Consider the following 27,675-nt stretch of genomic DNA (forward strand, 5'->3'; position numbering starts at 1 on the left):
GACAGGAAGTGAATCAGCTGGAGGAGGCGGAGTCACAGAGACATTAAAACTTTATTTCAATGACGCAAAAATAAAAAAAAAGTTTCATTATAAACAAAGATAATACTGACACACCGAACGTGTGTGTGCTCCAGACATCCACCTGCTCCACACAGGGCACAGGTGAGGCCCCGCCCCCTCCTGCTGGGGCCTTCTGCTCTGCGTTGGCATGGTTATGTGGCGAGCGATGCAGGGACGATGTCCCTCAGCAGCTTGTTGAGCGCGCCGACCTTCTCCTCCAGCAGGAAGTTCTTCTTCTCGGCGCGTTTCTGCCGCTGCTCGGTGACCTGCAGCGCCTTCATCAGCTGCGAGTTCTCCACGTACAGGTCCTTCAGCAGTGCGCTCGACTTGGCGTTCCTCGCCAGCTGTGGGAAAAACGGCAACGGGTCAAAGTTCGACCGGACGTTTGTGAATGGCGGAGAAGCGGCGCCAACGCTCACCTGCTCTTTAAGCTGCTCCACCTTTTCCTGCAGGAGCAGACGGACCGCCTTCAGTTTGGTTTCCACATCCTCCGCCCTCTGCTGCAGCGCCGCCATTGCCTTCTCGTACTGATCCTAAACGCCACACACACACACACACAGGAAGTGACAGCTGTAATGCAGTGAGAGGGACGGCCTGTCGCTGCTGCGGGCAGCGGTCATCATTCTCCTCATAAAAGGGTAACCTCTGACCTCTGACCCACCTGCTTCGTGCTGATCTGAGAGCTGCTCTTCTGCTCCTGCTGCCTCAGCTCCTCCTCCAGCTGCAGACGACTCCTCTGCTCCTCCATCAGCCGGGCCTGCAGCACCTCCGCCCAGTCCCTGCAGCTGTTGTCCTCCTGCTGCTGTCGCAGGTGCTGCGCCTGCGCCACGCTGAGGGCGGCGTCTGCTCGCACCGCCTGCACAGACGACAGTTTTAAACATGGCCGCCGATCAGACATCCAGAGCTTTAGTGACCAATCGTTTTTATCCTTGCAGCGTCCAAATACTCACACGGCGTGTATGTGTGTGCCCATATGGAAAAGAAATAGTAAAAACATACATGATTTACTCATGAAAGTAAATCATGAGTAAAAATATAGTAATGATATCTGTAACAAATGTAGCATATTTGCAGCTCTGGAGGCCAGGATTACTGAATTGGAGACTCGGCTTCGCACCCTTCATTCACCCGTAGCTAGCCAGGCCCCTGTAGCTGGTGCAGCCGAAGATACCGTAGGCCCCGCTAGCTGTTCCCCGGCAGGCCCCAAGCAGCTGGGGAAAGAGGGCGGCTGGGTGACGGTGAGGAGGAAGCATAGTCCTAAACAGAAGCCCCAGGTACACCAGCAACCCGTTCATGTGTCTAACCGTTCTTCCCCACTCGGCGACACACCCGCCGGGGTCAAACTCTGGTAATTAGTGATTCTGTTCTCAGACATGTGAAGCTAGAGACACCGGCAACCATAGTCAATTGTCTTCCAGGGGCCAGAACAGGCGACATTGAAGGAAATTTAAAACTGCTGGCTAAGGGTAAACGTAAATTCAGTAAGATCATAATTCACGTCGGCAGTAATGACACCCGGTTACGCCAATCGGAGGTCACTAAAATCAATATTGAATCGTGTGTAACTTTGCCAAAACAATGTCGGACTCTGTAGTTTTCTCTGGTCCCCTCCCCAATCAGACCAGGAGCGACATGTTTAGCCGCATGTTCTCCTTAAATTGCTGGCTGTCTGAGTGGTGTCCCAGAAACGATGTGGGCTTCATAGATAATTGGCAAACCTTCTGGAGGAAACCTGGACTTGTTAGGAGAGACGGCATCCATCCCACTTTGGATGGAGCAGCTCTCATTTCTAGAAATATGGACAAATTTATTAAACCCCCCAAAATATGAGTATCCAGAGTTGGGACCAGGAAGCAGAGTTGCAGTCCTACACGCCTCTCTGCAGCTTCTCTCCTCCTGCTACCCCCCCAAACCATCTCCATAGAGACTGTGTCAGCTTCCAAAAAGACAAAAAACAAACTAAAAACCAGCAACAAACAACTTAAACATAAACAATCACAAAGAAAGAACAATACAGTATCCACATCTGAACCAAAGAGTAAAACAGTGAAATGTGGATTATTAAATATTAGGTCTCTCTCCTCCAAGTCTCTGTTAGTACATGACTTAATAATTGATCAACAAATTGATTTACTCTGCCTTACAGAAACCTGGTTGCAGCAGGATGATTATGTTAGTTTAAATGAATCAACACCCCCGAGTCATTCTAACTACCAGAAACCTCGAAGCACAGGCCGAGGGGGAGGTGTGGCAGCAATTTTTCACACCAGCCTGTTAATCAACCAAAGACCCAGACAGACTTAATTCATTTGAAAGCCTGATGCTTAGCCTCGTCCACCCCAGCTGTAAACTCAGAAACCAGTCTTACTTGTTATCATCTATCGTCCACCTGGTCCTTACACAGAGTTTGTCTGATTTCTCAGACTTTATATCTAATTTAGTTCTGAGCTCAGATAAAATAATTATTGTGGGTGATTTTAACATCCATATAGATGCTAAAAACGACAGCCTCAACATGGCATTTAATCTGTTATTAGACTCAATTGGTTTCTCTCAAAATGTAAAAGAACCCACCCACCACTTTAATCACACTCTAGATCTTGTTTTAACATATGGCATAGAAACTGAACATTTAACAGTGTTTCCTGAAAACCCTCTCCTGTCTGATCATTTCCTGATAACATTTACATTTACAATAATTGATTACACAGCGGTGAAGAGTAGACTTTATCACAGTAGATGTCTTTCTGAAAGCACTGTAACTAAGTTTAAGAATATAATCCACCTACTGTTATCATCTTCAATGCCCTGTACCAACATAGAGCAGAGCAGCTATCTGAACGCTACCCCAACAGAGGTCAATTATCTTGTTAATAATTTCACCTCCTCACTACGTACGACTCTGGATACTGTAGCTCCTGTGAAAACTAAGGTCTCTAATCAGAAGTACCTGACTCCGTGGTATAATTCTCAAACACGTAGCCTAAAGCTGATGACTCGTAAGCTGGAGAGGAAATGGCGTGTCACAAATTTAGAAGATAATCATTTAGCCTGGAGAAATAGTTTGCTGCTTTATAAGAAAGCCCTCCGCAAAGCCAGAACATCTTACTATTCATCACTGATTGAAGAAAATAACTTCAATAATTACTTCCTCCAAACCATCAACGTGTCTTTTAGACCCCATTCCTACAAAACTGCTCAAAGAAGTCCTGCCATTAATTAATGCTTCAATCTTAAATATGATCAACTTATCTCTAATAATCAGCTATGTACCACAGGCCTTCAAGCTGGCTGTAGCTAAACCTTTACTTAAAAGTAGAATGGGAGGCAGAGCCTTCAGTTTTCAGGCCCCTCTTCTGTGGAACCAGCTTCCAGTTTGGATTCAGGAGACAGACACTATCTCTACTTTCAAGATTAAGCTTCAAACTTTCCTTTTTGCTAAAACATATAGTTAGGGCTGGACCAGGTGACCCTGAATCCTCCCTTAGTTATGCTGCAATGGACGTAGGCTGCTGGGGATTCCCATGATGCATTGAGTTTTTCCTTTCCAGTCACCTTTCTCGCTCACTATGTATTAACAGACCTCTCTGCATTGAATCATATCTGTTATTAACCTCTGTCTCTCTTCCACACCATGTCTTTATCCTGTCTTCCTTCTCTCACCCCAACCAATCGCAGCAGATGGCCCCGCCCCTCCCTGAGCCTGGTTTTGCTGGAGGTTTCTTCCTGTTAAAAGGGAGTTCTTCCTTCCCACTGTCGCCAAAGTGCTGCTCATAGGGGGTCATGTGATTGTTGGGTTTTCCTCTGTATCTATGAAGCGCCTTGAGGCGACTTATGTTGTGATTTGGCGCTATATAAATAAAATTGAATTGAATTATACTGCAGGCCTGGTTTTAGTCGCAAACGTTTCCATGATGACGAAGCATTGAAAGAATTTGTACGGAAACAAATTGGTTTCGAAACAGTCAAAGACTCGCTGCAGCCCTGGTTCCTGTTGATAAAACTCTTATCTGATTGGACCCCCCTGCAGTCCTGATCCGGGGCACAGACCTGGTCCTGGGCCTGGATCCGGGCCTCCTCCGCCTCACTCAGTCTGCTCTTCAGCTCCTTTTGCTCCTCGCTCAGTTTGTGGACCTTCACATTTTCCACCTGCAGCTCCGAGAGCTGAGCAAACATCGACCAATCAGCTTTAAGAATCTTGAGCAGACCCCGCCCCCCAGCTGCACCTGGACAGTACCTGGTGTTGGAGCTCCTGGTTCTGGACTCTCAGTTTGCAGGTCTCTTCCTGCAGAGTGACAGAGGCCTGCTCCTCTTGCTCCTGCAGCGCCTGTCGGAGCTCCTCCTTCTCCCTCATCAGCTTCCTGACACCGGCCTCCAACTCCTCCACCTGAAACAGGAAGCAGCCAATCAGAATGATGGGGCCGCAGTCCAGTCATAGTCAACGTGGCGATGTCAGAGGTGGCGGTCTCACCCTGCTCTGAGCCTCCTGCAACTTCCTCTGTAGCTCCGTCGCATCCTGGGCGTGGCTGAGTTTCTCCTGACTGATGGCGGCAAGCTGAGAGCGAAGGAGCTCCGCCTCCGACTCCAGAGACAGCAAGCTCTGCTGCAGCTTCTCCACCTGAAGAAAAAAAAGGCTCTGTGATCATGTGACACAGACTGAGGCTTAAAGCTAGCTAACACTAACGTCCACTCGACGACCTCGTCCAAACGCCTTCACGCATGGCTGAAAGAGCGGAGTGTGACGTGGCCTGACCTTTGACCCCGAGGGTTAAACCTGTCCTGCGTTAAAGCTGCAGGTGTTGCTGTTCGTTTTCTTGTTTTTCACATTTAATGTCTGCGATATCGACCTTTGTATTTCGCTCATCGGCGTCTCTCAGCAGTTTGGCCTTGTCCTCCTCCACCCATTGCAGCTTCAGAGTCACGGCGCTGAGCTCCGCCTCCAGCACCGGCTGGCGCTCCAGCTGAGAATGAAGCACAGCGAGGTGAGTGTCCTTGTTGACCTCATTAACAGCTCTGAGCTGGGATCCTGCACAGTTTTAATTCAGAACCTCCTACCTTCTCCTTGGAGGTGCTAAGCTCCGCCTCCAGCAGCTGTTTCTCCTGTGTCCAGGACGCCTGCAGTTGCAGCTTCTCCCGCTCGTGCTGCAGCGCTGCGTCCTGCAGCCGCCGCACCTGAAACAGCAGAAACCGTTCATCCGTCAGAGCTCACGGCAGATACACTCGTCGCCACGTTCTCGACCCATCCCGTTCACACACTGGGGTCTCCGCGCTGCCGTAGTGGAGTGACGACACCTCGCCACCGGTAAAATCTAAAGTCAAACGAGTGAAGAAAAAACAAAAGCGACAAGTGTGAGCATCATCGACGCTCAGCTTACCGTCGCATGCTCCTCTTCCTGCTCCTTAGAAACCGTCGCTAGGCGCTCGTGCAGCATACGGACTGATTCCTGGTCTCCACGGAGACGGGTGCTGAGCTCAGCGTTGTCGGTGCTCAGCTGCAGGTTCCTGCTGCTCAGATCCAGAACCTCCTCACGATATCTGGAGTTCTGCACACATCATCATCATCATCAATCATAATCTGGATTTCTAAAACCTGAACCAGACATATCCTGGTTTGGAGAATCAGAAGCAGTGTAATCGGATTACATTTAAAGTATTAAACCCTGAGCGACACAGACATAAACGTGTTTGTAAAATCAAGAGAAATCTGAGTCCGGTGCAGACGGGTCACAAACACCTCGGCTTAAATCAGCAGATATTTCAGTGGAGTTTGGTCAGCGCTCACCTCTCTGTGCAGCCTCTCTTCTTCTTCTCTGCTTCTCTCGTGTTCTCTCTCCATCTCCTCCAGTTTCCTCCTGCAGGAGGAGAAGACGGCGTCATGTGGCTCTGCAGCATTAAATTTAACATTAAAGGGCGACAACATTAGAAGGATGCCGATCCTGCGCCGAGACCAGAGGAGAGTAAACCGGGTCAAGCTATCTCAGGTTTACGCTGAGCTCCTGACTCATCACGGCCCATCGTCACCTTTAGCCAATCAGATGACAGCAGGTTCTGCCTCACCTGCTCAGAAACAACCACCTGCCTGCACACCTGCGCAGCCTCAGGGGTGAGCTGCAGCTAGAGCCGCGGCGCTCACCTCTTCTTGGCAACCTCGTCCTCCATCTTGTGGACTTCCTGCTGCAGGGCGCCGAGTCTCTCCTGGAGCGCTGCGTTCTCTGATCGGACCTCCTCCAGCTGAGTCCTGCGGCCCAAAACACAGAATCAGAACCGCGCTCTGCACCTCAGACAAACGCAGCGTCGTGATTGGACAGCAGCTCAGCCAGCGCTGTGAACACGCGCTATATTCATACAAGCGATGGTGCACAAACTGAAACACGCTGTGGTCGGAGGAGGCGGCTCAGAAACCAGAGGAAGCCGTTATTAATATCTTCAGCTCAGCACCTGCACAGGTGGACACCATCGCTGCAGCCAGCAGTGGGCGAGGCTTCGTCTGGTTTCACAAACCGAGAGCACAGAGGCTCCACACGTCATCATCATCGTCGTCAATCAGATCAAACAGACTTAAATTATGAAGAAAGAATTTAAGGAAAGACAAAAGGACAGACAGGAGGAGGGCGGAGTCAGTGATAAGTATTTTCATGCATTTAGATGATGTCATTCGGTTAGCGATGGGGTGAAGGGTCAGTCTGCAGCAGTGCATTGTGGGTCAGGCAGACGGAGGTTAGTCTCCGGTCTCCGGTCCGGCTCATGCTCCACAAACCTGCGTGCACCGGCCGGCTCCACCAGCTCTTCCAGAGCCAGAACCAGGTCCTCCAGCTCCAGCAGCTGCTTCGTCATCTTCTTCTTCTCCCTCTCCAAGTCTTCCTCCGCCGTCCTCTGCCGGCTCTCGGAGTCCCGCAGAGCGGTCTGCAACTGGAGGAGCTGCTCGCTGCTCGCCGGCTCGACCTGACCGGTCTTGGCGTTGAGCTGCTTGCGGAGCTCCAGGACCAGGTCAGCGGTGTCGTTGAGCTGGGAGCTGAGGTCTCGGAGGTGGTCTCTGAGAGAAGAGATCTCCTCCTCCATCTCCACGATCTGGGTGGAGAGCTGGTCGGTGAGCCGGATGTAGGTCCCGTTCTCCTGGCTCAGACGCCACACCTCCTCCTTCTCCTCCGCCAGGCTGGACTGGAGCAGCGAGGTCCGGCTCTGCTCCTGCTCCAGAGCCTCCTGCAGGGTCTCCTCGCCGCTCCTCCTCCGGTCCAGCTCCTCGGAGATGCCGTCCAGCTGCAGCTGTAGGTGGTCCACGGCCATGGCCTGCTCCTTCAGGTCCTGGATCAGCCGGGCGCGGTCTGTCTTCAGAGAGTCCAGTTCGGCCGCAAGTCTGGAAACTGACTCAGCTTTGCTCCTGAGCGCCTCCTGCAGGTTCTCCAGCTCCGCCCTGAGGGAGGAGACCGTGTGCTCGCGGGCTCGGAGCTGAGCCTGTTGCTGGGCGACGGTGCAGGAGAGCCGGTTGCAGCTTCCTGCCGCCTCCTCTCGGTCCTGCAGGAGGCACGCGGACGCAGCCTGCAGCTCCTCCAGCTCAGCCTTTGTGTGGGACACCTGAACCTGAAGCTCCTCCTCCCTGCTCCTCGCTAGCAGCAGCTCCCCCTCCGCCGAGCTCTTCTCCGAGGCCAGGCGTTTGTTCAGAAGCTCCTGAGACTCCAAGAAGGCGATACTCTCCTCCAGCTGCGCGCAGGCCTCCTCCAGCCGAGCCTCCAGCTCCCCGCTCCGCCTGTAAGACGCCTCCAGGTCCTCCTTCAAATTGGCCTCTGATTGGCTGGACGCCCGCAGGACATCCTGCAAACCGGAGACTTGCTCTTTCAGGAGCCGGACCTCTTCCTCTTGCCGTTCCTCCATGCTCCTCTTCTCTTCCCGGGCTCGCTCCTCACTGCACAGTTTCTCCTGCTCCACCTGCACGAGCCTCCTCTCCCAGAATCCCCTCTGCTCCTGCAGCCGCCGGCGTTCCTGGTGGAGCTGGTGCAGGAGGCGGCGCTGAGCTTCACCGTGCTGCATCTTCATCTGAGCGAGCTGCTGCTCTGACTCCTCCCTGCTCCAGGAGACGCAAAACCAGCCAAGCGTCCATAATTCAACATGCACGTACAACAACGGGAACTGTGTCGGTTCATTTTATTTTGAAAAAACAGGAACTCAGAGCACCTAAGCCAGGGGTCAGCAACCTTTAACACCCAAAGAGCCACTTGGACCCGGTTTCCACGCAAAAGCAAACACTGGGAACCGCAAATAGTTTTTGAAATCTAAAACGAAGATAACACTGTATATGTTGTTTTTTTACCTTTATGCTTTGTGTGAACAACTAAAGTAAGTAAAGTTTATTTATTAAGCGCTTTTCACAGACAGGCAGTCACAAAGTGCTGCACACAAAGATTAAAATAAACAATACAATCAATAGACATTATACACAATGTAAAGGATCAAATGTAAAGAATGTAAAATAGGTGGATCAACAAAAGGCTTGTTTGAACAGAAAAGTTTTTAACTGCTTTTTAAAAGAATCCACAGAGCAACTAAGGTGTGCTGTTTATGAAATCCATGAAGTGCTACAGAGAAAATTACATTTTATTTATGTAATGAACACGTTTGAAGAAATATAACCAAAGTAAAGACACCCAGCTGAACTAAAATGATCCAGCAAACAAAAGCTGCTGTGAGCCCCCCTCATGTTGCCTTTGTGCTTTTGGAGCCTTGACCTGACTTTTAAAAAATAATTGGAAATAAGCTCTATGCTGCTGAAAAATGAAAAATAGATATTTGCAAAATTCTGCATAAATATGTATTTTACCTGGTTAATGTGTGTGGCGGGGCGTGGTCTGCAGCGCCGCTACAGGGGGGGCGGACTCATCTGAGCGGCACCCGCAATCACGCCTCGCCGCCTTTACGTCTGTGCTCGCTCTGCTGTTGTGTTGGTGTGTGTCGGGCTGTGAGCTGCAAAGCTACAGCCGGCTGTGTGCGTACAGCAACAGTGTGTGAAAAGCGTGTTCATGCAAACATCGTCGGGTCTGCCGTGATATGTTTACAACAGGACTTCTGCTCTTGAACCTCTGCGCACAGCGTCTGCAGGTCGGGGCTGTACGAAGTTACTTCATCTTTACAGGACTGTAAGCTGTCGTCTGTGAGGCGCGAGCGTGTTTGTTTGTAACACAGTTCACGGTGGAGCTGCTGACATAATGTGGATCCAAGATCTATAATTGGCCTACCTGGGGTTGAAAGTCTCGATAAACGCACGGCGTTTCGGCGGGTACACCGGCTTCCACGAGTGTGACGCTTATTTTGAGCGATGAAAAAAAAAAAAAAAGATATAATTTTATTTTTATATTTCAATATCACAATAATCTAACAATTTAGAACTACAAGGTAAAAAAGAAACAAACAAATAAAATACACTTCAGTTAAATACTTCTAATTTATTTTCCCAAACCACCCGGAGCCGCAAAATAAAGACTAAAGAGCCGCATGCAGCTCCGGAGCCGCGGGTTGCCGACCCCTGGCCTAAGCTTTTATGTCTCAGGGGTTTTATTTTGATAGTCACAGGAAGGCTGCTAAACTAAGTGTGAGGTTTGAATGGGTGGAGTGTCGACCGTGTGAGACAGACTCAGGTAAAGAGTCGAGCTTCATGATTGGTTTAAACGTTTGATGCAGGGTCAGGCTACATGTCGGCACTCAGTGATGATGTCATCGGGTATCATCACACCTCCGCTGACGTTTTTATGAGGTCATCACCCACCTGACCAGCATCACCTCCTGATCCATCTTCAGCTTCAGCTCCGCCTCCAGCTGGTCCTTCTCAGCGCTCAGCCGCTGCACCAGGTTACCAATCTCTCTGGCGAAGTTCTGCTCCAGCTCGGCGCGCTCCCGCTGCATCCTGGGAGCATAACCGGGGTCAAAGGTCAGAAACAGAGCGGGTCCCACAGCCTGAGGTACAAATCCTCAGACAGGTAACGTTACCTGCGCTCCTGCTCGTTGCTCCGCCCTCCTCCGTGCTGGATCTGAGTCTGCAGTTTGTCCACGGTCTCCTTCAGCTGCTTCACCTGCTGCTCCACCTGAGACTTCTGCTCCTCCAGCTCGCTGATCTCCAGCTGACACACAGGTGAGAATAAAACCAGAAAATTTAAGTTCAGCTGCCTCCAAGGTTCAGCTCCACCTGCTGCACCTGCTGCAGCACCGTCCTGACGTGGATTTAAAGTTCAGTTCAAATGTGGAGGAAAGCAGGGATACTGGGAACCAGCAGGACTCCATTCCTTTAAACTGGGACATCTGAACAAAAGTGGAAACGTCAGAGACGAGCAGTGTGCAGCCGTCTCTGACGGTGTCCCGTCGCAGGAACTTTGTTTCTGGTACGACAGCTTTTAGTGCGACACCTTCCTTACCTTGAAGGCCTGAGAGATGTCCTTCCGCTCCACCTCCATGCTCTGCCTCATCTTCTCCAAGCTGCGCTCATAGTAGTTCATCTGTGGAGGAGGAGGAGGAGCAAGTGTCATGGTCTGAAGGCTACACACTGCGTGCGATGTGTGTGTGTGTGTGTGTGTGTGTGTGACCTGCGTCTCCAGCTGGATGTTGAGCTGCTGCAGCTCCTCCTCGTGTTTCTGCTTCAGTTGTTCCAGGGCCAGTTCAGTCTGGATGCTGACGGCCGGGCCCGAGTCGTCCAATGAGCACAGAGCTGAGAGAGAGAGAGGGGGGCGGGGCTCCAATCAAAATTTTGGTTCGCATGTTGCCGTAGTCGAGTTCCTTGGAATCGTTAGCCTGCCTGCTCGATCCCACTTATAGGTTCCTGCACTCTGGCTACGATCAGCTGATTCCAGGTGTTGGAGGAGAACAGTAACACGGTCAGCGTGGACGTAACTTTGAGTTTTATTGCACGAGAGCGTGATGGTGAAGCGGACACTGCTCCAGGACTGAAACAACTGCATCATACTGCAGCTAGCCAAGAACCCAGAGTGACGCAAAAGCCGAGTGAATGCTGACCCCAGACCAGCACCGTGATAAAGTGAGCCGCTGCTGAACTCAGCAGGTGACAGATGATGAGCCTCCGTTTCTACCTGTCCATATTTCTACAGTAGAATCACCATGACGACTGCTTTGAAGTCTCATGTCTGATTTGTGTTCATACATGAGTGAGGTCACGTGTGTTGGTGTGTGTGGGGCTGCAGCCTCAGGTGTTTATTGTTAAATGGTGATTATGAGACAGCGCGTTTCATTTTACAGAGAAACATGAAACATGTAACGAGCAGTATAACGAGTGGGAGTAACTAAGTAATCACAGGAAGTCTCAGGAGGCTGGCTCAGCCAATCACATACAGCCCTGTGTGACTGAGTGTGTGTGTGTGTGTGTGTGTGTGTGTGTGTGTGTGTGTGTGTGTGTGTGTCACCTGCTTTATCAGCCGGCTCCAGTTTCTTCCTGACCCGAGGAGACGAGCAGTGCTTCACGTCCGAGTCTGAACAAAAACACAAAAACCAAATCAGCTCTGAGAAACCGGAACACACACACACACACACACACACACACACACACACACACACTTACCAAGAGACATGATTAATTCACACCGAGACTGAAACCTGTGGGTCTGTGTGTGGGCGTGTCCACACCTTACCTGTAAATCCAGTTAAAGTCTCTCAGCAGGTTTTACAGCCTCATGTTCACGTCAGACAAGAAAACATGAACCAACCAATCGACCGATTGGTGATCTGGACGTTTGTTTGCTTCTCTCTCATTTTTGTGTCTGACAAACTTTCGTGAGAGTTTTTGTGCGTCTGATTAGAGGAGATAAAACTGAGCAACCAGCAGTCAGCTTTGACATCAATAGCTGTGTCCAAATTCATGGGCTGCGTCCCCCTGAGGACCCGGCCTTCGTGGTCTACGTGGGCCGGGTCCACAGAAGACCTTTGAATTTGCGTCTCGGTGGAGTTTAATAAACTCTCGACCGTCTCACACTTCTGTTTAATCAGTTTTCTGTTTGACGTTTATTCAGCTGTGTGAAAACCACCCGATGGATTAATAAAGTTTTATTTTGTCTAATCTAATAACTTCAATCTCAGCCAAACTGATTTACTCACAAACAAACACAACACTGAAAAAGCCCAACAATAACATTTTTAAGTTATCCAAGTGACTCATATATCATGTTTAACCTGAGTAGCGAAGACCATGGGGGGGGGGGCCTGACAACTATGTGCAGGGAGTTCGCTGTTGTCCTGGGTCAGCTATCGAGCTGGTGGGTAAGAGACATGTCTGAAAACATCGAAGCACTTTTGCAAATATGTGGTGTCTTGATAAACTGAGCAGATATTTGATGTTTGCACAGCTACTTTCTCTCCCGAAAATATGTTAAAAGTTTATTTTGTGACCCAGAAAGAATAATAAGAGTAATATTAAAGCTAAGCAGCTGCCGCCATTGTTAGAAACTGAAATTGTCTGGGCTGCGCTATGAATTCTGGGATATGGTGGGCCACGAAGGACACACCCGACCCATCCTTCAAATCTGGGGAAATGAAGGATGCATTTGTCGGCTGCATTCGGAGGAGTCTACGAATTTGGACAGCCTTCGGCGCGTCGCTGTGACGTAATCGGCCTACAGATGCGGCCTCAGGAGGACGCAGCCTTTGGACACACCCCCCCAATGTGAATCGAGCGTTTTTATTGGACGGTTTTCTGGATTCAGGCACAGCGGCGCCCTCTCCTGACAGGAACGGGTTCACTTTAGTGCGTCTGTCTGCTGTTTTTCACAAAGCCTAGAGGCTGAACGGGTTTGTCGTGTCAGGAGCTTTTGTGTGTATTTGTGTGTCGTTGTGTTACCTGAGTCTGACTCCGAGTGTTGCTGGTTCCAGCTCAGCACGTTGGCGGCTCCAGCACGCCGTCTGCACTTCCTGTTTCTCCTCTGATTCTTCAGCAGCTCCAACTCTGAGCTCAGCTCATCGTTTCTGTCCTGCAGCTCCTGAACGCGACACACACACACACACACACACACACACACACAGGTTTTCAGTGCTGACACACACAGTCCTGTATCTGCCTACATGCAAATACAGAGGAAACAGCTGTTTGGCTGCAATGCACATGTGACAGGATGATGTCCAAACAGCTGTTTTTACAGCTGCCCCCCTGAGGCTGGTGACTCGATGAATTGATCCTCAGCAGCAGAGATGCTCTGGCAACCAGGCTCACACCTGCCTGCCTAACGACCTCACTCTGCCAAGATTCATCTTAAACACTTCTCTTTCAACTGCTGCTGTGTCCACAGTGTTACAGCCATCATTTTACCCTCAACGTCGCCATCGTTGTTCTCTTTCCAATAGCGAGTCTTTCAAAGCTCAAAGATGTGAACGTTTTAAACTGTGTGGATCCAAGTGGAGGGATCACATTGAATCACTGAATGAGTAAAAAGAATATGAACTTTTAATATTCATTCAGATGTTTTCTGACTTTAAATGTTCTTTTCTCATTTCTTAGGTTTTTCTAATTTACAATTAAAACATTTTCAGCTTTTTTCCAACTTCTTCTTCTGTGTAAACGTCAACGTTTAGCAGTTCAGCACCTTTGTTGTCAGATTAAATTCGGTTTTCTTATCTCATTCAAATTTTTTAACTTAAAATTCAGCAATTAATTCATTTCAGTGCATACATTCAGATTTCAGCATTCACACTGCAGTTTCTTCAAAAAATGCACTTTCTAGTTTATATTTGCTGTATGTGTAATTAAAATTACATTTTAATTTGAAAGGACTTCCTGTCATCTGTTTCCTGGGAAGCCTTTACCTGCTGTGGTCTCTACACGGCCTCAGTATTAACGTTTGCTGCCTGCCTGCGTTTGATTGGCTGAGAGGACACATAGTCCAACACTTCACAGCTTACATTCAAAGCTGCAGACCGCTGCCTCATCACCACACCAACACTCAGGTCTGTAAATGAAATGTGCTTCAAACAGATTGTTTCTGCAAAATCATCGTGCCCTTCAAAATAAAAGCGTGACAATTTAAGGCGGTCGGTCTTACCCGGCACTGCTGCTCGTACTCTTTGATGATTTCAGACAATCTTTCCTCGTGACTCAGACCAACGCTGGACGGGTCCAAACCGCCAAACTGCCAAAACAAAAACAGCAGTCAGTCGATCATCAGCTGCTTAAACTGAAACGTAAAGTCACGGAGAAACCAAGTCAGAGGAAAGCTTCATTAATCATTCATCAGAAACAAGCTGGAGTTACCCAACACCAGCTGCAGTGTGTCAGCGACACACATGCACACACCCACACATCAGAGTTTATGGTCTGACGTTTGGCGTCTCGCTGTAGCGCGTCTTACATCCCTCGCTAACAGCGCTGTCAGGTGTGTGAATTAAAGCTGCTACATGTGATCTAGTTATGGAAATGCATTCTTTTCTTTCCGTGCATCACGTCACCCAGATCACCTGTGTCCTGGGTCACTTACCCAGAGTACTGGGGTACTGCAGGGGTACTGCAGGGGGCGCCACAGTCAAACAAATAAAAGCTGTAATTCATTATATTAGCTTTGATACTAACGGCTGTTATAAGGAATACTTCACCAGCAGTAAGTTCATGATTGAACCACAACCTTTAAAATTACAATCAGTGAACTCTGTTCATCAGGTTTTCTGTTCGTGAACGTTTTTAATTTTCCGTGTGATGCCGTCTGAATCCAGCCCTGAGTCCGAACAAGGTCTGAAAACAAGAGGAGGAAATGCTTCATCTGCAGTCGCGATCCACGTAGAGACCACCAACCAGCTTCGCGCTGTAGTCACCTGCAGCTTTTATTTTGAAGGCGCTCAGGTCACGTGAGATTGCTAGACGAGGTGCAGGAAGTGGCGGTCACCCGCTCATCTTCACTGTGACATCACAGAAGCGATCCAATCACCTCTGGCGAGTCTCACGGAGTGTGGAGCAGCAGCTGACCCACTCGCCACCGTCTTACTCGTTTCTCCCACTTCAGGTAAACTCCGCCTCCTTTCCCTTCACGCCTCACTCCTGCTCCCGTCTTTAAATCTGATAAATTTGCTGAACAAGTTGGAAGACTTTCAAACTCTTCTGTCACAGTTTGCTGGCTGAAAACATTTTTTCCTCATTACAGCCGGGAGCTGCTGTCGCTCGTTTAACGACAAAACTGGAAGAAGAACAGATAAACTCTGGGACGCGTGACGTAAGATTAGGTGTCAGAGGCGCACAGCGTGAGAACGGAGCCGACTGATGACGCTGTGAGTCAGACCGAGCTCTGGCCGTAACCTGGCGTTTAACCTCGGCGGCGGCGTAAAGGCTTTCTTTGCTCACCTTGTCACTCAGCATCTGGTCCAGGTCTCTCTGCAGTCGCCTCGCTGAGCCTTCGGCTTCAGTCAGCTTCATCTTCACAGCGTTCAGCTCCTCCTCCAGACGACCGTTCTCCTGAAACGACAGGACGCGCTCAGCGCTTCACGCCTCTTGATTTTCAATAACCGATCTGATCACAAACTGCTCGTCCTGATGGGGACCTGTGACTAAACATGACAGAGGAGAAGCGGTGTAGCACACCTGCACGGCGTTGCAGAGCTCCTCCTGTAGCTCCGCCTCCTGCGCTCTGAGCAGCTGCAGCTCCTCCTGCAGAGCGCCGCGCTCTCGCTCTATGTGCTGCAGCAGCGCCTCGCTCTCCTGCTCTGTCTCGCTGCGCAGAGCCGTCAGCCTATCGCGGAAGTCCTGCTCCAGGTCCCTGCCAATCACAGAGCGGCTCGTCAGCACCGGCGTCTCACCCGTGCACACGGCGGCAATCGTGCTATCAGTGTAGAGCGCAGCAGGCACAGAGCCCGACCCTTACCTGATCCGGCTCTGGTTGAGCGTCTCCATGCTGGCGTGCCGGTCGTCCACCTCTCTGACCAGCTGCAGGTTCCTGTGGTCGGCCCGCTCCAGGTCGGCCTTCACCTTGTCGCGCTCCCTGCAGGCCTGCTCTGCCACCTCCCTGAACACAGACGACAGAGAGCTCAGGGTTCAGCTCCTCGTCACAGAGCTCTGCTCCGTCACTGCGGAGGTCAGAGCAGCACAAACATCACCGTCGCCAACAGCTACCAAGAGCTTCAGACTGAAGCTCACAGGCTCCTGTATCTCTCTTTCGCTGGTCCCGAACAGCTCATCTCTCAGACTGCTGAATGGTTTGTGTCAAAGCCATCAAGTCTTCCCGGGGAGACGAGCGGATATCAGGCTGTCAGGCTCCTCTGAGCAGGAATTTTGTCAGTACCTGCGTCATCTGCTTAATATGGATGTTTGGCTTTGTGCAGAAACAATGAGGATAAAAGTGGCCCCGCAGCCTGTGAGAAAATCATCACTGCTGCTTATTCCGGTGCGGCCATTTATTGATGCACACGGGGACACACCGCCTTCTTTGCTTTGTCGCATTCACCTGCACGCCAGCCCCTCTTTTGCCTCGATCGTCAATTAAAAAACGGGATTTCCTCATAAATAAGTCAAAGAATTGCTGAGGAGTGTGCAGCACGGGAGCCGAGCGGCAGACCGCTAATCAGCTTTGTGTAATTGTAAAGCTGCAGGAGCAGCTCTGTGCCTCATTCTTACACATACAGATACACCACAGCCTTTGAAGTCTATACTACAAATTACTACACTACATCACCTCATAAGTCCACAAAGATCACCGTCGCCAACAGCTACCAAGAGCTTCAGACTGAAGCTCAGAGCACTCCCAGAAATCCCAACATACCAGATCAATCTGTGATTATTACAGGTCATTATCAGTGGAGACATCAATAATCCAGGACAGGACTGTCTGAGGAGGCTCAGAGGAGGCTAAACTCTTCTGATTTTAGCACAGAATGTAACTGAGCCTCAGATGAGCCCCTGAAATCTCAGTCTGAGAGAGAGGGAGGAGTTGTGACATCTAAATGCTGTGCTGTATGTAGGAATGAGGCGACATGAGGCACGAGCACAAAAACAACTGATTTAAAGTTAAACACAGGACACTAAATCCTGTCAGTGTGACAGGCAAATGTGAGTTTTTAAAGGACCTGCAGACGCAGCACGGGGCGCTGCTCCAGCCCCGCCTTGAGCAGCGCCCCGTGTTTCCTCGGAAAGTTCATCAAACCTACTGCAGGTGCTGGATTTCGATCTTGTAGGAGATGAGCGCCGCCTGGTGGATGCCGTTCCCGCTGACCAGCAGCTCGTTGTCCAGCGCCAGCGTCAGATCTGCCAGACTGAGGCGCTCCTCCAAGGGGAAGTCCAGAGTCTGCAGGGACATACACAGCTGGAGTCACTCACTCACACGCCATTATCAGGAACATCTGTCCAGCTGAGCCCGCCTCAGGTCACATGATTCAGTTCAACAATCATTAGAAGACATAGCATACATTTACACTGCTATGCAGATGACACCCAGCTCTATCTGTCCATGAAGCCAGATAACACACACTAGTTCATGCATTTATTACTTCCAGGCTGGACGACTGTAATTCATTATTATCAGGAAGTCCTAAAAACTCACTGAAAAGCCTTCAGCTGATCCAAAATGCTGCAGCAAGATTTTCTGTAAACTCGACAGAGCCCCTTATAATCCCGTGTGCCTTATGTGTGAACTCTGGTTGTGTTACTGACCTTGAAATGATTTTATGTGCACGGCGCTCGAAAATCTGTCAAATGTTTCAGTACGACTTTGCTGAGCTACGAAGCCGCACCGCTTGATGGATTGTCGGAGCATTATGGCATCGTAGGCGGAGCCTCACGGAGTGATACGTACTGTGCTTCAACATAATGTTACCGTACTGTGTGTGTATGACCTCTTTTTAAGTTGTGTGCATATTATACATGGTTATGCTGAGGATGTGTCGGCCAGTTTCCACTGGAAATGCCTTTTGGTTAAACTGTCAGCGAGGAATTTGCATTTGCACTGTTACATGTTTATATAACTTTAATGCAGATAAAAAACAGCTGCTTGTTTCAGTGGAAATACATTGATGTTTGTTTTGCACTAATAAAGTTGAGGAGTTGTAAAGTATTTTGTCTCGTGTCGATTATATCGTCAGTTATATCGTTATCGCAAATTTTCAAATGTATATATTGATATAAATATTTTTGGTCATATCGCCCTGCTCTGGTCTGTACTGTCGGACAGTAAAAACAATTGGGGCAACTGTAGCTGTGTTTGGTTGCTACATAAAACTGAATTAAATTCAATGAGTTATGTGAGTAAATGAAAACATAATTAGAATATATGTATGTGACTTCCTGTCAGTCATAAAGTCATACACAGAGACATACACACAGTGCTTTAACTGTTACGACACACACACTCACTCACATGCACGCACACATACATACACAAACAGAGTTTACAACACACCATGTGGGTTTTACGTCTGGGGTTTAAGGTGTTGACGCTGTCCAGCCCCACTGGACAGCGTCAACACATTAACGAGCACGGGGCGATCCGTGGTAGCTCGTTAACGGAGATTTGCCGAGTTATGGTGTTAACGTCATTTTAACGAGATTAACGCTGACAGCACTAGTGGAACACAATGAATATGACTGCACATTTAAGCCGACATCACCGATTCGATACTTTGGTGTCACGGTTCGATATTTTTTCGATACAAAAAAAAATGTTCATGCTTTTTTAATTTGTCATTTATTAAAATTATAAATATATATTTGAACTCAAAAGTACAGTTTTTAAATTTAATGTTGCTGAAACAACAAAATAAAAATAATAAATCTGATGGAGAAATCCCTCATCTTTGGAAAAGAGAGTGTATTACAGAGAAATGTCTCTTTCCAAAATAAAAGCTCTACTATCCGCTTCTTCTGGGCTATATTCTCAGCAGCATATTAAACATATCAGGTCCCCATAAGGAGAATCCTGTGCTAACGGCTGTCTAAATGACTGGCTAAAGTTTGTAGCATGCTGCTTGTTGTTTTTGTCTTTGCACTAGGATGATGTCAGAGTAAATGTGCAGTCACATTCGTTTTGTTCCCACTAGTGCTGTCAGCGTTAATCTGAAATGATTTTAACGCCACAACACGGCAAATCTCCATTAACGAGCTACTGCGGATCGCCCAGTGCGTGGGGCTGGACGGCCAACACGTTAACGAGCTAACTGCGCTAACACACTAGCTCCCACCCATGTAATTGAGCATTGCGTGGCACATCCAACATACTGTTTTACTTTAGTCCATGACACGCTTACCTTCAGGGTCATACGTCACATGAAAACCAAAATAGTTCCAAAGGCCAGATCTGAATGAGGGTGGGGGAGGTTCAATTTGCCATGTTGCAACGAACTTAGCTTCTGTCTCGCTAGCTTGCGCTGCAGTCAGTGGATCTGCGCTCGACAGTGCAGCCTAGGCGGAGTAGTCGAGCGCAGATCCACTGAGCGCTCAACACAGACAGCATCATCAGAAGAAAAGTTGATAAAGTAAATTAAAAATGTTGTATTGTTCGATACATATGCGTACTGAACCGAAAGCACTGTATCGAACGGTTCAATATCAATACGAGTATAATCTGACAATAACTATAATATTGGCCATATTATATTTACATTACCACAGTGAGATGACTTTAGTCTCATGAACAACATAAACTAATTGTTATTTACTAACTAATCTTAAATGACTGTTCAGCACAGAAATGAAGCCCAACAATCATGTTTTACAGTCCTGTGGTCTCAGCCTCAGATACTCAGCTAAAGTGATGTCATGACAAAAATGAATGACCAACAAAACATTTTTCTCCTTCATTTCTGTCACACAAAGCTGTATGAAACGTTTCTCGCGGTTAGTATCATGGTTGCTAGGCAACCTGAACAGTGCAAGGAAGGCCAGACCGTCCCATTTCACAAGCCTCTCACTTCCGCACTTCTCGTACTTATAGTACGCACCGTACGTAGTACGCGTAGTGCGCGTACTTCAAGCGTGCAGACCCTGGATTGGGACACAGCCAGAGCGAGGATTTTCACATCAACACTAAGTCACATCCACCACAGAAGAAGAGCCAGAAACAGGAAACAATGAGCAAAGATGAGGAGGGGGAAGCGACCCGTTTGATTTTCTGTGAAACTGAGTCAGTAAAGACTAAACTGATCCACGAGCCACAGAGCAGAGGCTGCTCCGACACGCTCACAGAAACATTAACACAAAAACACATCAGAGGGTAGAACGGGCTCTTTGCCCTGTGCCCAGCTCTGACCTGCAGGATGTCCCGGCTGTTCCCGATGCCCTCCTCCGTCCACAGGGCCGCGACGCGCTCGGGGCTCGTACATCCTGAGCCGTCGTCCAGCCGGCTGAGCACCCTCTGACCCACGGTGGCCATCAGCAGGGAGGGCGAGGCGGAGCGGGCCGAGTGCTCCTCTGACACCTCCCGAGGCTGCATGGAGGAGCAGAACACAGAGTCCAGGTTCAAAGGTCGGCACGCAGACAGAGCAGCTTAAGCCCAACGCAGGACCAGACTCCAGAGGAGCGCCTGCCGCAGCCCTAACCATTAATCTGGATTAGCTTCAAGGCGAGCCTGAAACACGCCAACGTCCTCACACACACGCACGCACGCACATCTGTGTGTGTGTGTGTGGACGGGTATTAACATCTTCATGGGGGCCAAAAATTGGTAGTTTACTATACTTTTGAGGACAAACAGCCCTCATGGGGATCAAAATCCCCACGAGTTTGAAGGCATTTTTGAGACTCAAAATGTGGTTTTAGTTTCAGTGTTACGTGTTAGGTTATGGTCAGGGTCAGGCATTCATTTGTATGAGATCTTTGGGAAAGCGAGTCTCACTCGTTCTGCCTACATTTCAAAATAAGAGCACATCTAACTGCTCAGAGTTTCTGGGTTCAGTCTGAGTCACCTGACTGTAGCAGCACGTGGCGGCGGCAGCGCTCATCCTCTCCATCCTCGCAGCCTGTGATCACGATGGCCTTTACCTGTCTGTGTGCACTACTACCTGCTCACCTGCAGCCACCACAGCTGATTGGACTGATGAGCTCCAGCTGCGCAGAGCTTCCTGACTGGCTGAAAGGAGGCGAGGAGGGCGGTGCTGCGTTCAGGAGCTGCTGGGACATTCTCACTCTAAACACAGCTCATCGATCTGACTGACATTATTTCTAATATTCAGCTTCTTCCTTTTTTATTCGACACTGAAATAAAATGTTAAGTAATTTAATGAAGCTCACAGTCTTTATCTCAGCAGTGAGACGTTCAAGGTCAGGGTCACTCAGGTCTGAGGGGCGGAGTTATTGACACAGGTGAAGCAGTGACCTCATTTTCTTTCGTGGAGTATTTCAGCAGCTCTGACTTCGGCTGCAGACTCTTCTCTGAACGTGTGCGCCTCACCTTGTGTGGCGCTCTCAGGTCAGCTTGTCGTACTGGGGTGGAACAGGTGATGGGGGTGGAGCCACAGAGCACCTTCTTGAATTCCCTAATGCTGACCCTGCCGTCTAGGTCGGGATCCAACTTCCTGAGCAGCACGTCCACTTCCTGTTTATGAGCAGAGAGATCAATACAGATACTGATGTCATCACAAAGGGCGACGGTACACACCTCACCTCAGTGTGCAGGTGTTGCAGACCCAGGTGTTCGCACACCAGCATCAGCGCGTGTCCTCCTGGCTCCTCCCCCTGGTGGTGACCTGCAGACAGACACGTGAACCTGAGCTTGAACACGGAGGTTCTTCCTGCATTGGCCTGCTGAGAACAAGCTTCTAAACTTTCATCTCTACATCTGAGCGTGCTCCGTCGCGGTGTGTGGACACCGTGCTGCTGAGATGTGTTCCTGTCACGTCGGTATGTAACTTTGATGAACACAGTTTTGGTAAAAAGAAAATAAATAACTATAAATAAACTATGAAGACAGATTTATCACTCAGGAAGACAAATGTACAAACAGGAAGTTGTCACCAAGTGACGGTGTGCAGTACGATTGCTGAACGTCAGAATAAAAACACCCAGAAACAAAGAGAAGGGAAACGTTCAGCAACAAGATGTGTGTGCGTGCGCGAGTGTGTATGGAACCAACAGCAGCAAGAAAACTCCAATAATTAATAATATTGGAGTTTAATAATAATTAAACTCCAGCGACAGGACGTGGCGGTACCTTTACACTGAAAGGATGTCTCCTTCTGACTTCCTGCCTCCTCGTCAGACTTCAGGCTCTGCAGTGAAAACATGAAGGTCAGTGATTGCAACACACACACACACACACACAGTGAAGCCAACAGCTATTGGAAAAAATTCCTGAGCAGTCGTTACTTCTGCCGCACTGAGCATGTTATATATTTGTGTGTGCGTGCTCACGTGCACACTCCTGACTGTCACGCTGAAGAGCTTAGCGTGTAAACCCTCGTCCATCGGGACATTTACGGGACGGATCAGGACCTTTAGGACGTGTTTTGCTCGCAGATTAAAATGTTTAAATATTCGATGAAGAAATCTTCAAAAACATTCAGAATCAGCTGATCGCTGCACAGCTGAAGTACTGCCATCAGCTTCACATCCATCACAGTCCAGTGATGGACTCTCTGCAAAAACAGTTTCACTGACAGACACAGAGAGATTATATCAATTATAAATTAAATAATAAATTATAATTCTGACTGAAGTGCACACTCAGGCCTGTGAGTCCCGTTCAGCCATGGCTCATCTCTGCCAGTCAAACACACTTCGTATACTGAACTGTACATTTATTGTCTTTCAAGAAGTCATTTTTATTCAGTGTTTTCATAAAAGCCTCATTTTTATGCATTTCTGCTACTATGGAGAACACGTGAGTTGAAGGACCAGTTGGAAACCTTTATCCAGCTGCTGATGTTGTCATTGCTCAGCTTTGCAGTCGGCCCTCGAGGACTGGAGTTTGAGACCCCTGCTCTCGCTTATTTGGTTGCAGTTCTACTGAGATTTAAAAATAGACATGCAAACAGGATCGTGGGCGCTGCTCTGTGGGCGCTGCTCTGTGGGCGCTGCTCTGTGGGCTTAGGCCATGATGTCCCGTGGGACACGTGCTCTGTTTCAGATCCAAATGAAAACTCTCTGATGTTCCTGTTACTGTGTCAGTCTGACTCTCAGCATTTTACCCTCTTATGCAGACTGATTGATTCACCACAGCTGTGGTCACACTGTGAAAACGTGTTTGGTGAGAGGTCGCCGACCAGTCTCCAGGCCTTCCACTGATCAGTGCAGGAGGAAACACACGGACTCATGAAAGAGGCCAGTGTGTCTGCAAACTCAGGTACAGCATGAGGACAAAACTGAAGGCACCACGACGCTGCCCCAGCCTGGAGGGACAAAGTCCAAATCCATACTCGGCACCTCTCCAGCACCAAAGTGAGCCGCAGAGAGTCAGTTACTCGAGGTGAAGACTGCAGTCAGACCATTTCCTTCTGAAAAACTGTCCAATGCCTCAGACAAACCCAGGAAGAAAGGAAAGGGTGGCTCTGGTGTAAAGAAGTGATGAAGAAGAAGAGGTGGAGTCGTGTTCCCGCAGCAGAGCCGCTGCACTGAAGCTGTTTCACATTCTCAGTCAGCAAAAACTAAAAGTGAGAAGCAGCAGCCAAACCAGCGGAGCGTCTGCCAGCAGCCGCATTCCTCACAATCCCACTTCCTGAAAGACCTCCACCGCCCCGAAACCGCCAAACCTCCTCCTCCCCCCTCAGGTATTCACAGCCTCGGCTGCAGAATTGCAGGAAACCTGAGACCAGCTGACTTCACACAGTGAGAACCAGACCGCAGCTGCAGCCTCACCGATGCAGAAACATTCAGAGGTCAGAGGTCACAGCATCGTCACGGCACGAGAACAAAGTGACAAAGAGCTGAGTAAACCTCCTCCTCTGCAGGGACTCCGCCCTCTGCGTGCAGCTGAAAACCTAAAACCAGAAACTCTAATTAGAGCTGCAGCTCCCGAGCGCCTCGGCTGGCGCAGACACACGAGATCCAGGCGACGGATGACGGCGGGACCCTGCAGCGCGGCACGCACACGCAGTTTCAGGTGTTCAGTCAGACAGCATCACTGCGGTACGCTCACACGTACAGGAAGCCCACATTCAGGGCGTTCCCACAGTTTTTAACTGAAACTCCAACCAAACCACTCGAAAATGACTCCAGAGCTCAGAGTTCTAATTACTTTAATTGCAGGCAGACCTCCAGCTGCCATAAACATCCTGACGAGTGAACCGAGTCACATGACCACACCTGGGCGTCTGATAATGTGGCTTCATGTAATCCATGAATCGAGGCCCGAGCTTCCAACCACGGACGCGATGACAGAGACCGACGTGACATGTGCCAACATGTGACTTCTTTGTGTTGATTATGATTTTAAATTCTTTATCAAGCTAATCACTCCGGCCAGCGAAGAAACAGACCACAGCCGGGTTAGCGTCTCAAACTCAGTCAAAGGAAAGAAGAACAGGAAGTCAGTGTTTCAAAATAAAACTAGCTGTCTCACCTCCACGCTTTCCAGTGACGTCGCCCGTCTCAGTTTGGCCTTTCGGATGCCGGTCGGTGACGAGTCTGAGGCCTCCGCTCTGGATGGCGGAGAGTCTTCTGAGTCACGGGTAAGCGCGGCGTCGGGTTTACTGCGGCGGCCGTAACGCTTCGCTCCTTTCACCAACTTTGGCTTCACCTCCTCTGGAACAGCTGCAGAGAAGAAGAGGAGCAGCCTGAGTGGGTCAGCAAGACGCCGCTGCGACACTCGGAGCCAGAATGTGCCAAAGAAGAATCCTCCTCGGACTTTAACCAGACCACCCAGCTCCTGCACGTCTGCAGCCTGCAGACGCCGTTTATCTGCGCTCTCTGTCCCAGTTCTACATCCAAACTGTTCAGAGGGCCGAGGATTCGTGCGGCGTCCTGCTGCGCCACAAACACTGAAACCATGTTGGGTCATAACGAGCTGCTCAGTGTGCTGTGGTGTCAGCGACCGCAGCAACACCAACACGGCCGTCGGCTGTCTGAACATGTAAAAGCCCTCACACCTGCATTGCTGCCTCAGAGCCATGATTAATCCAACACAACACCCTGAAGGTCACATGACTTAAGGTTTACATCGCGCTATAAATAACATGAAACCAAACAAGAGATCAGCTGACATCCATTTGTGTTCCCCAATCATGAACCTCTGACCCCTGACCTCTGTAGGCCTGCCCCCTTTCTATGTGTCACCTGGCTCCAGGTAGCTGCTGTCGTCCTCTGATGTCCCGAAGTCCAGAGAGCGGGACAGCACGGCCACAAAGCCCTCCTTAAACTCCTCGAAGTTCACCTGAAACACAAACACTTGATTTCATTGAAAGCGCCACACAAATACTGTGTGTGTGTGTGTGTGTGTGTGTGTGTGTGTGTGTGTGTGTGTGTGAGAGAGAGAGAGAGTTACCCGGCTGTAGCGCCTCTCTCCCAGCAGCGTGGCGAGCAGCAGTGGCAGGTGAGCGTCCAGCTGCAGTTTGCGGCACAGCGCCGTGAGCTCCTCTCGGTCCAGGAAGCCGGTCGCCGTCGTGTCGCAGCTGTCGAACTCGGCCTTCAGCTGAGAGACGTAGCGGCTGTGCTCCGCCTCCTCCATGCCAACGCATCACACTGTGGCGCCCACACCTGGAGGGAAAACACAGGTCAGGCAGAGTACAGCGAGTTATTCATGTGTAGTTTTGGTCTTTCAGCTGAAACACAGCGAGGTCAGTGACAGGAGTGGTTAAACTTCAGACTCTCTGCTTCCATTTAAGAGCTTGTTGAACGACCCTTTAAAGCAGCGGTCTCCAACCTTTTTTGCGCCACGGACCGGTTTATGCCCGACATTATTTTCACGGACCGGCCTTTAAGGTGTCGCGGATAAATACAACAAAATAAAACTAGTACCGGTACCGAAAAAAAGAAGCTTTATTCATAACACACGTGAAAAGACCCAGGGAAACCGAGTTAACGATAAAAACGATAACAAAATAAAGCTGAAAACTGATAAAAACCCTGAAAACGAAACATTTCACGCCTGAGCCTCAACTCTCGCGGCCCGGTACCAAACGACTCACGGACCGGTACTGGTCCGAGGCCCGGGGGTTGGGGACCGCTGCTTTAAAGTATTACTGCTGTTTTTACCCAGAGTGCACTGTTTTCACAGGAAGACAACATGGCAGGATGATCCCAGGATGCTTTCTGTGGAGACCGTTGAGGTGACTCTCATCCCAAGTACAGATGTGATTTTAAGAACCCTCCGTGCCTGGAAGCCCGGGACTGCGTGCTGTTCATTCCACATGTATGACCCTGAAACACGCCTCGGCCCCTCCCCCATGCCTCTGTTACATCATCAGTGGAGCACTGATGATGTAACCACAGATCTTATCTGTGCGCTGGCTGTTTCACCATCATCATCCTCAGCACACTGCTTCAGCCTGGAAACACCAGACTTATTGATACGTGAGACGTCTGTCTCCATTAAAAACAGACGAGAGCTAAAGCACTCATCGATCGATCGTCCACGGACCGTGTTCTGATTTTTTTTTTTATGTTTTGGCGATTACTTCAGTCATTTTGTCACAGAAAAGGTAAATAAATTACACACACTGTATATAAAAATGGACCCCTCCCTTTGTGGACATGCTGAAGTGGACCTTTAACTTTGTGGCCTGTGTGTGATCACCTGGCTTGGCGCTGTTATCAGTCTGCATCCACAGACACCTGCTGATCAGTTCTCACTAACATCCAGTCAACATCCTAGAATTTCACTGCAGACCCAACCTGGAGCCCGTTCTTCTTGGAGGCCCCATTAGTACAGTAACCTCACAGCAGCCATGTCATTGGTCAGATGATGTCATTAAAACGGCTGAGGATCTCCTCTGTCACACCAGCCCTCTACACGTCCTCCTTCTCCACCTCCTCTGAGCACCTCCTCTTTTCCTCCTGCCAGTGTGTTATCATTGATCATAAGCTCTGTGGTGATCCTCCAAAGTTAAATTCAGCTCGTATTTGATATTCTTGTATTCGATTAGTTATCAACACCCTGATCAGTGCAGCTGCTGTTGTGTTTTGTGCTACAACAGTGGACAATGAAGTTGTTTTGAAAGCGACACAGGTGTGAGATACCCGAGCAGGAGTTTAACGTCAGCTACGGTCAATGTAAACACGAACGTTTCCGGAAACCCCCTCGGCTCTGTCCGGAGACTCTCGCGAGCTGAAGAAGCTTCACCATGGGAACAGAGTCGCGAGCCGCGGGAACAAAAGCCAAAGAGCCAAAAAAAAGTACAAATAAATCAATAAAACACCGAAAAACTTTTTTTTCACCCCTTTAAACTCCCGCTTCTAACGGAGAGTCTCCCCGGTAACCAGCTCACGTTAACATTAACCAGATGAAGTTAACGGTAACCGTGAGTCCGGACGGGTCGGTAGGTCAGTCTTACCGCGGGAAAAGTTCTCCTCCTCCGGTCAAACTTCACGTTTCCTCCATGAACGGCCTCCCGGAGCTCCGCCGTTAAGCCGCTGAGCACAAGTTACCGGAGCCGCAACACCGACACACCGAGCACCCCGAAAACCACACACAGGGGTATTTCCGCTCCGCCTTCACAATAAAACACAGCGACGGTGCGGCATTTTACCGGCAGCGGAACCTTTCAAAATAAAACACAAACAAACAAGAAATAATAAGATAA

At 49.3% G+C, this 27,675-nt stretch overlaps 1 protein-coding gene across 6 annotated transcripts; it reads right to left on the reverse strand.

The window, feature by feature from the left end:
- Positions 1-28: 28 nt before the first annotated feature.
- Positions 29-27,599, reverse strand: ninl (ninein-like). Of its 6 annotated transcripts, none has more exons than XM_026190016.1 (31): positions 27,427-27,598; positions 25,419-25,630; positions 25,211-25,307; positions 24,498-24,688; positions 22,152-22,209; positions 21,605-21,687; positions 21,393-21,536; positions 20,253-20,429; positions 17,161-17,297; positions 15,882-16,022; positions 15,602-15,776; positions 15,365-15,475; positions 14,079-14,165; positions 12,884-13,022; positions 11,457-11,522; positions 10,626-10,747; positions 10,458-10,538; positions 10,036-10,166; positions 9,815-9,952; positions 6,818-8,119; positions 6,194-6,298; positions 5,843-5,912; positions 5,436-5,603; positions 5,116-5,232; positions 4,908-5,021; positions 4,532-4,678; positions 4,298-4,447; positions 4,111-4,224; positions 722-916; positions 480-593; positions 33-404 (listed from the first exon to the last, which is right to left on the reverse strand). In XM_026190016.1, the coding sequence occupies exons 2-31, from the start codon at positions 25,599-25,601 to the stop codon at positions 213-215; spliced, it is 5,049 nt and encodes a 1,682-aa protein (XP_026045801.1). In that variant the 5' UTR covers positions 25,602-25,630; positions 27,427-27,598; the 3' UTR covers positions 33-212. The 6 variants fall into 6 exon arrangements, with proteins under 6 accessions (XP_026045803.1, XP_026045801.1, XP_026045802.1 ...); XM_026190017.1 differs by lacking the exon at positions 27,427-27,598 and adding an exon at positions 26,129-26,188; XM_026190018.1 differs by lacking the exon at positions 4,111-4,224 and having other exon boundaries at positions 29-404; positions 27,427-27,599.
- Between the last annotated feature and the right edge of the window lie 76 nt (positions 27,600-27,675).

Source organism: Astatotilapia calliptera, chromosome 13, assembly GCF_900246225.1.
Source record: "Astatotilapia calliptera chromosome 13, fAstCal1.2, whole genome shotgun sequence".
NCBI lineage: Eukaryota > Metazoa > Chordata > Actinopteri > Cichliformes > Cichlidae > Astatotilapia > Astatotilapia calliptera.

What these genes read in the sequence shown, in the direction of transcription:
- ninl (XM_026190016.1), bottom strand. Translation starts at nt 25,601, where the DNA reads ATGGAGGAGGCGGAGCACAGCCGCTACGTCTCTCAGCTGAAGGCCGAG. An exon ending in CAGCAGCTACCTGGAGCCAG is followed by an intron (nt 24,689 to 25,210) that starts GTGACACATAGA and finishes TCTTCTCTGCAG; the next exon opens with CTGTTCCAGAGGAGGTGAAG. An exon ending in TGGAGCAGCTTAAAGAGCAG is followed by an intron (nt 405 to 479) that starts GTGAGCGTTGGC and finishes TTTTTCCCACAG; the next exon opens with CTGGCGAGGAACGCCAAGTC.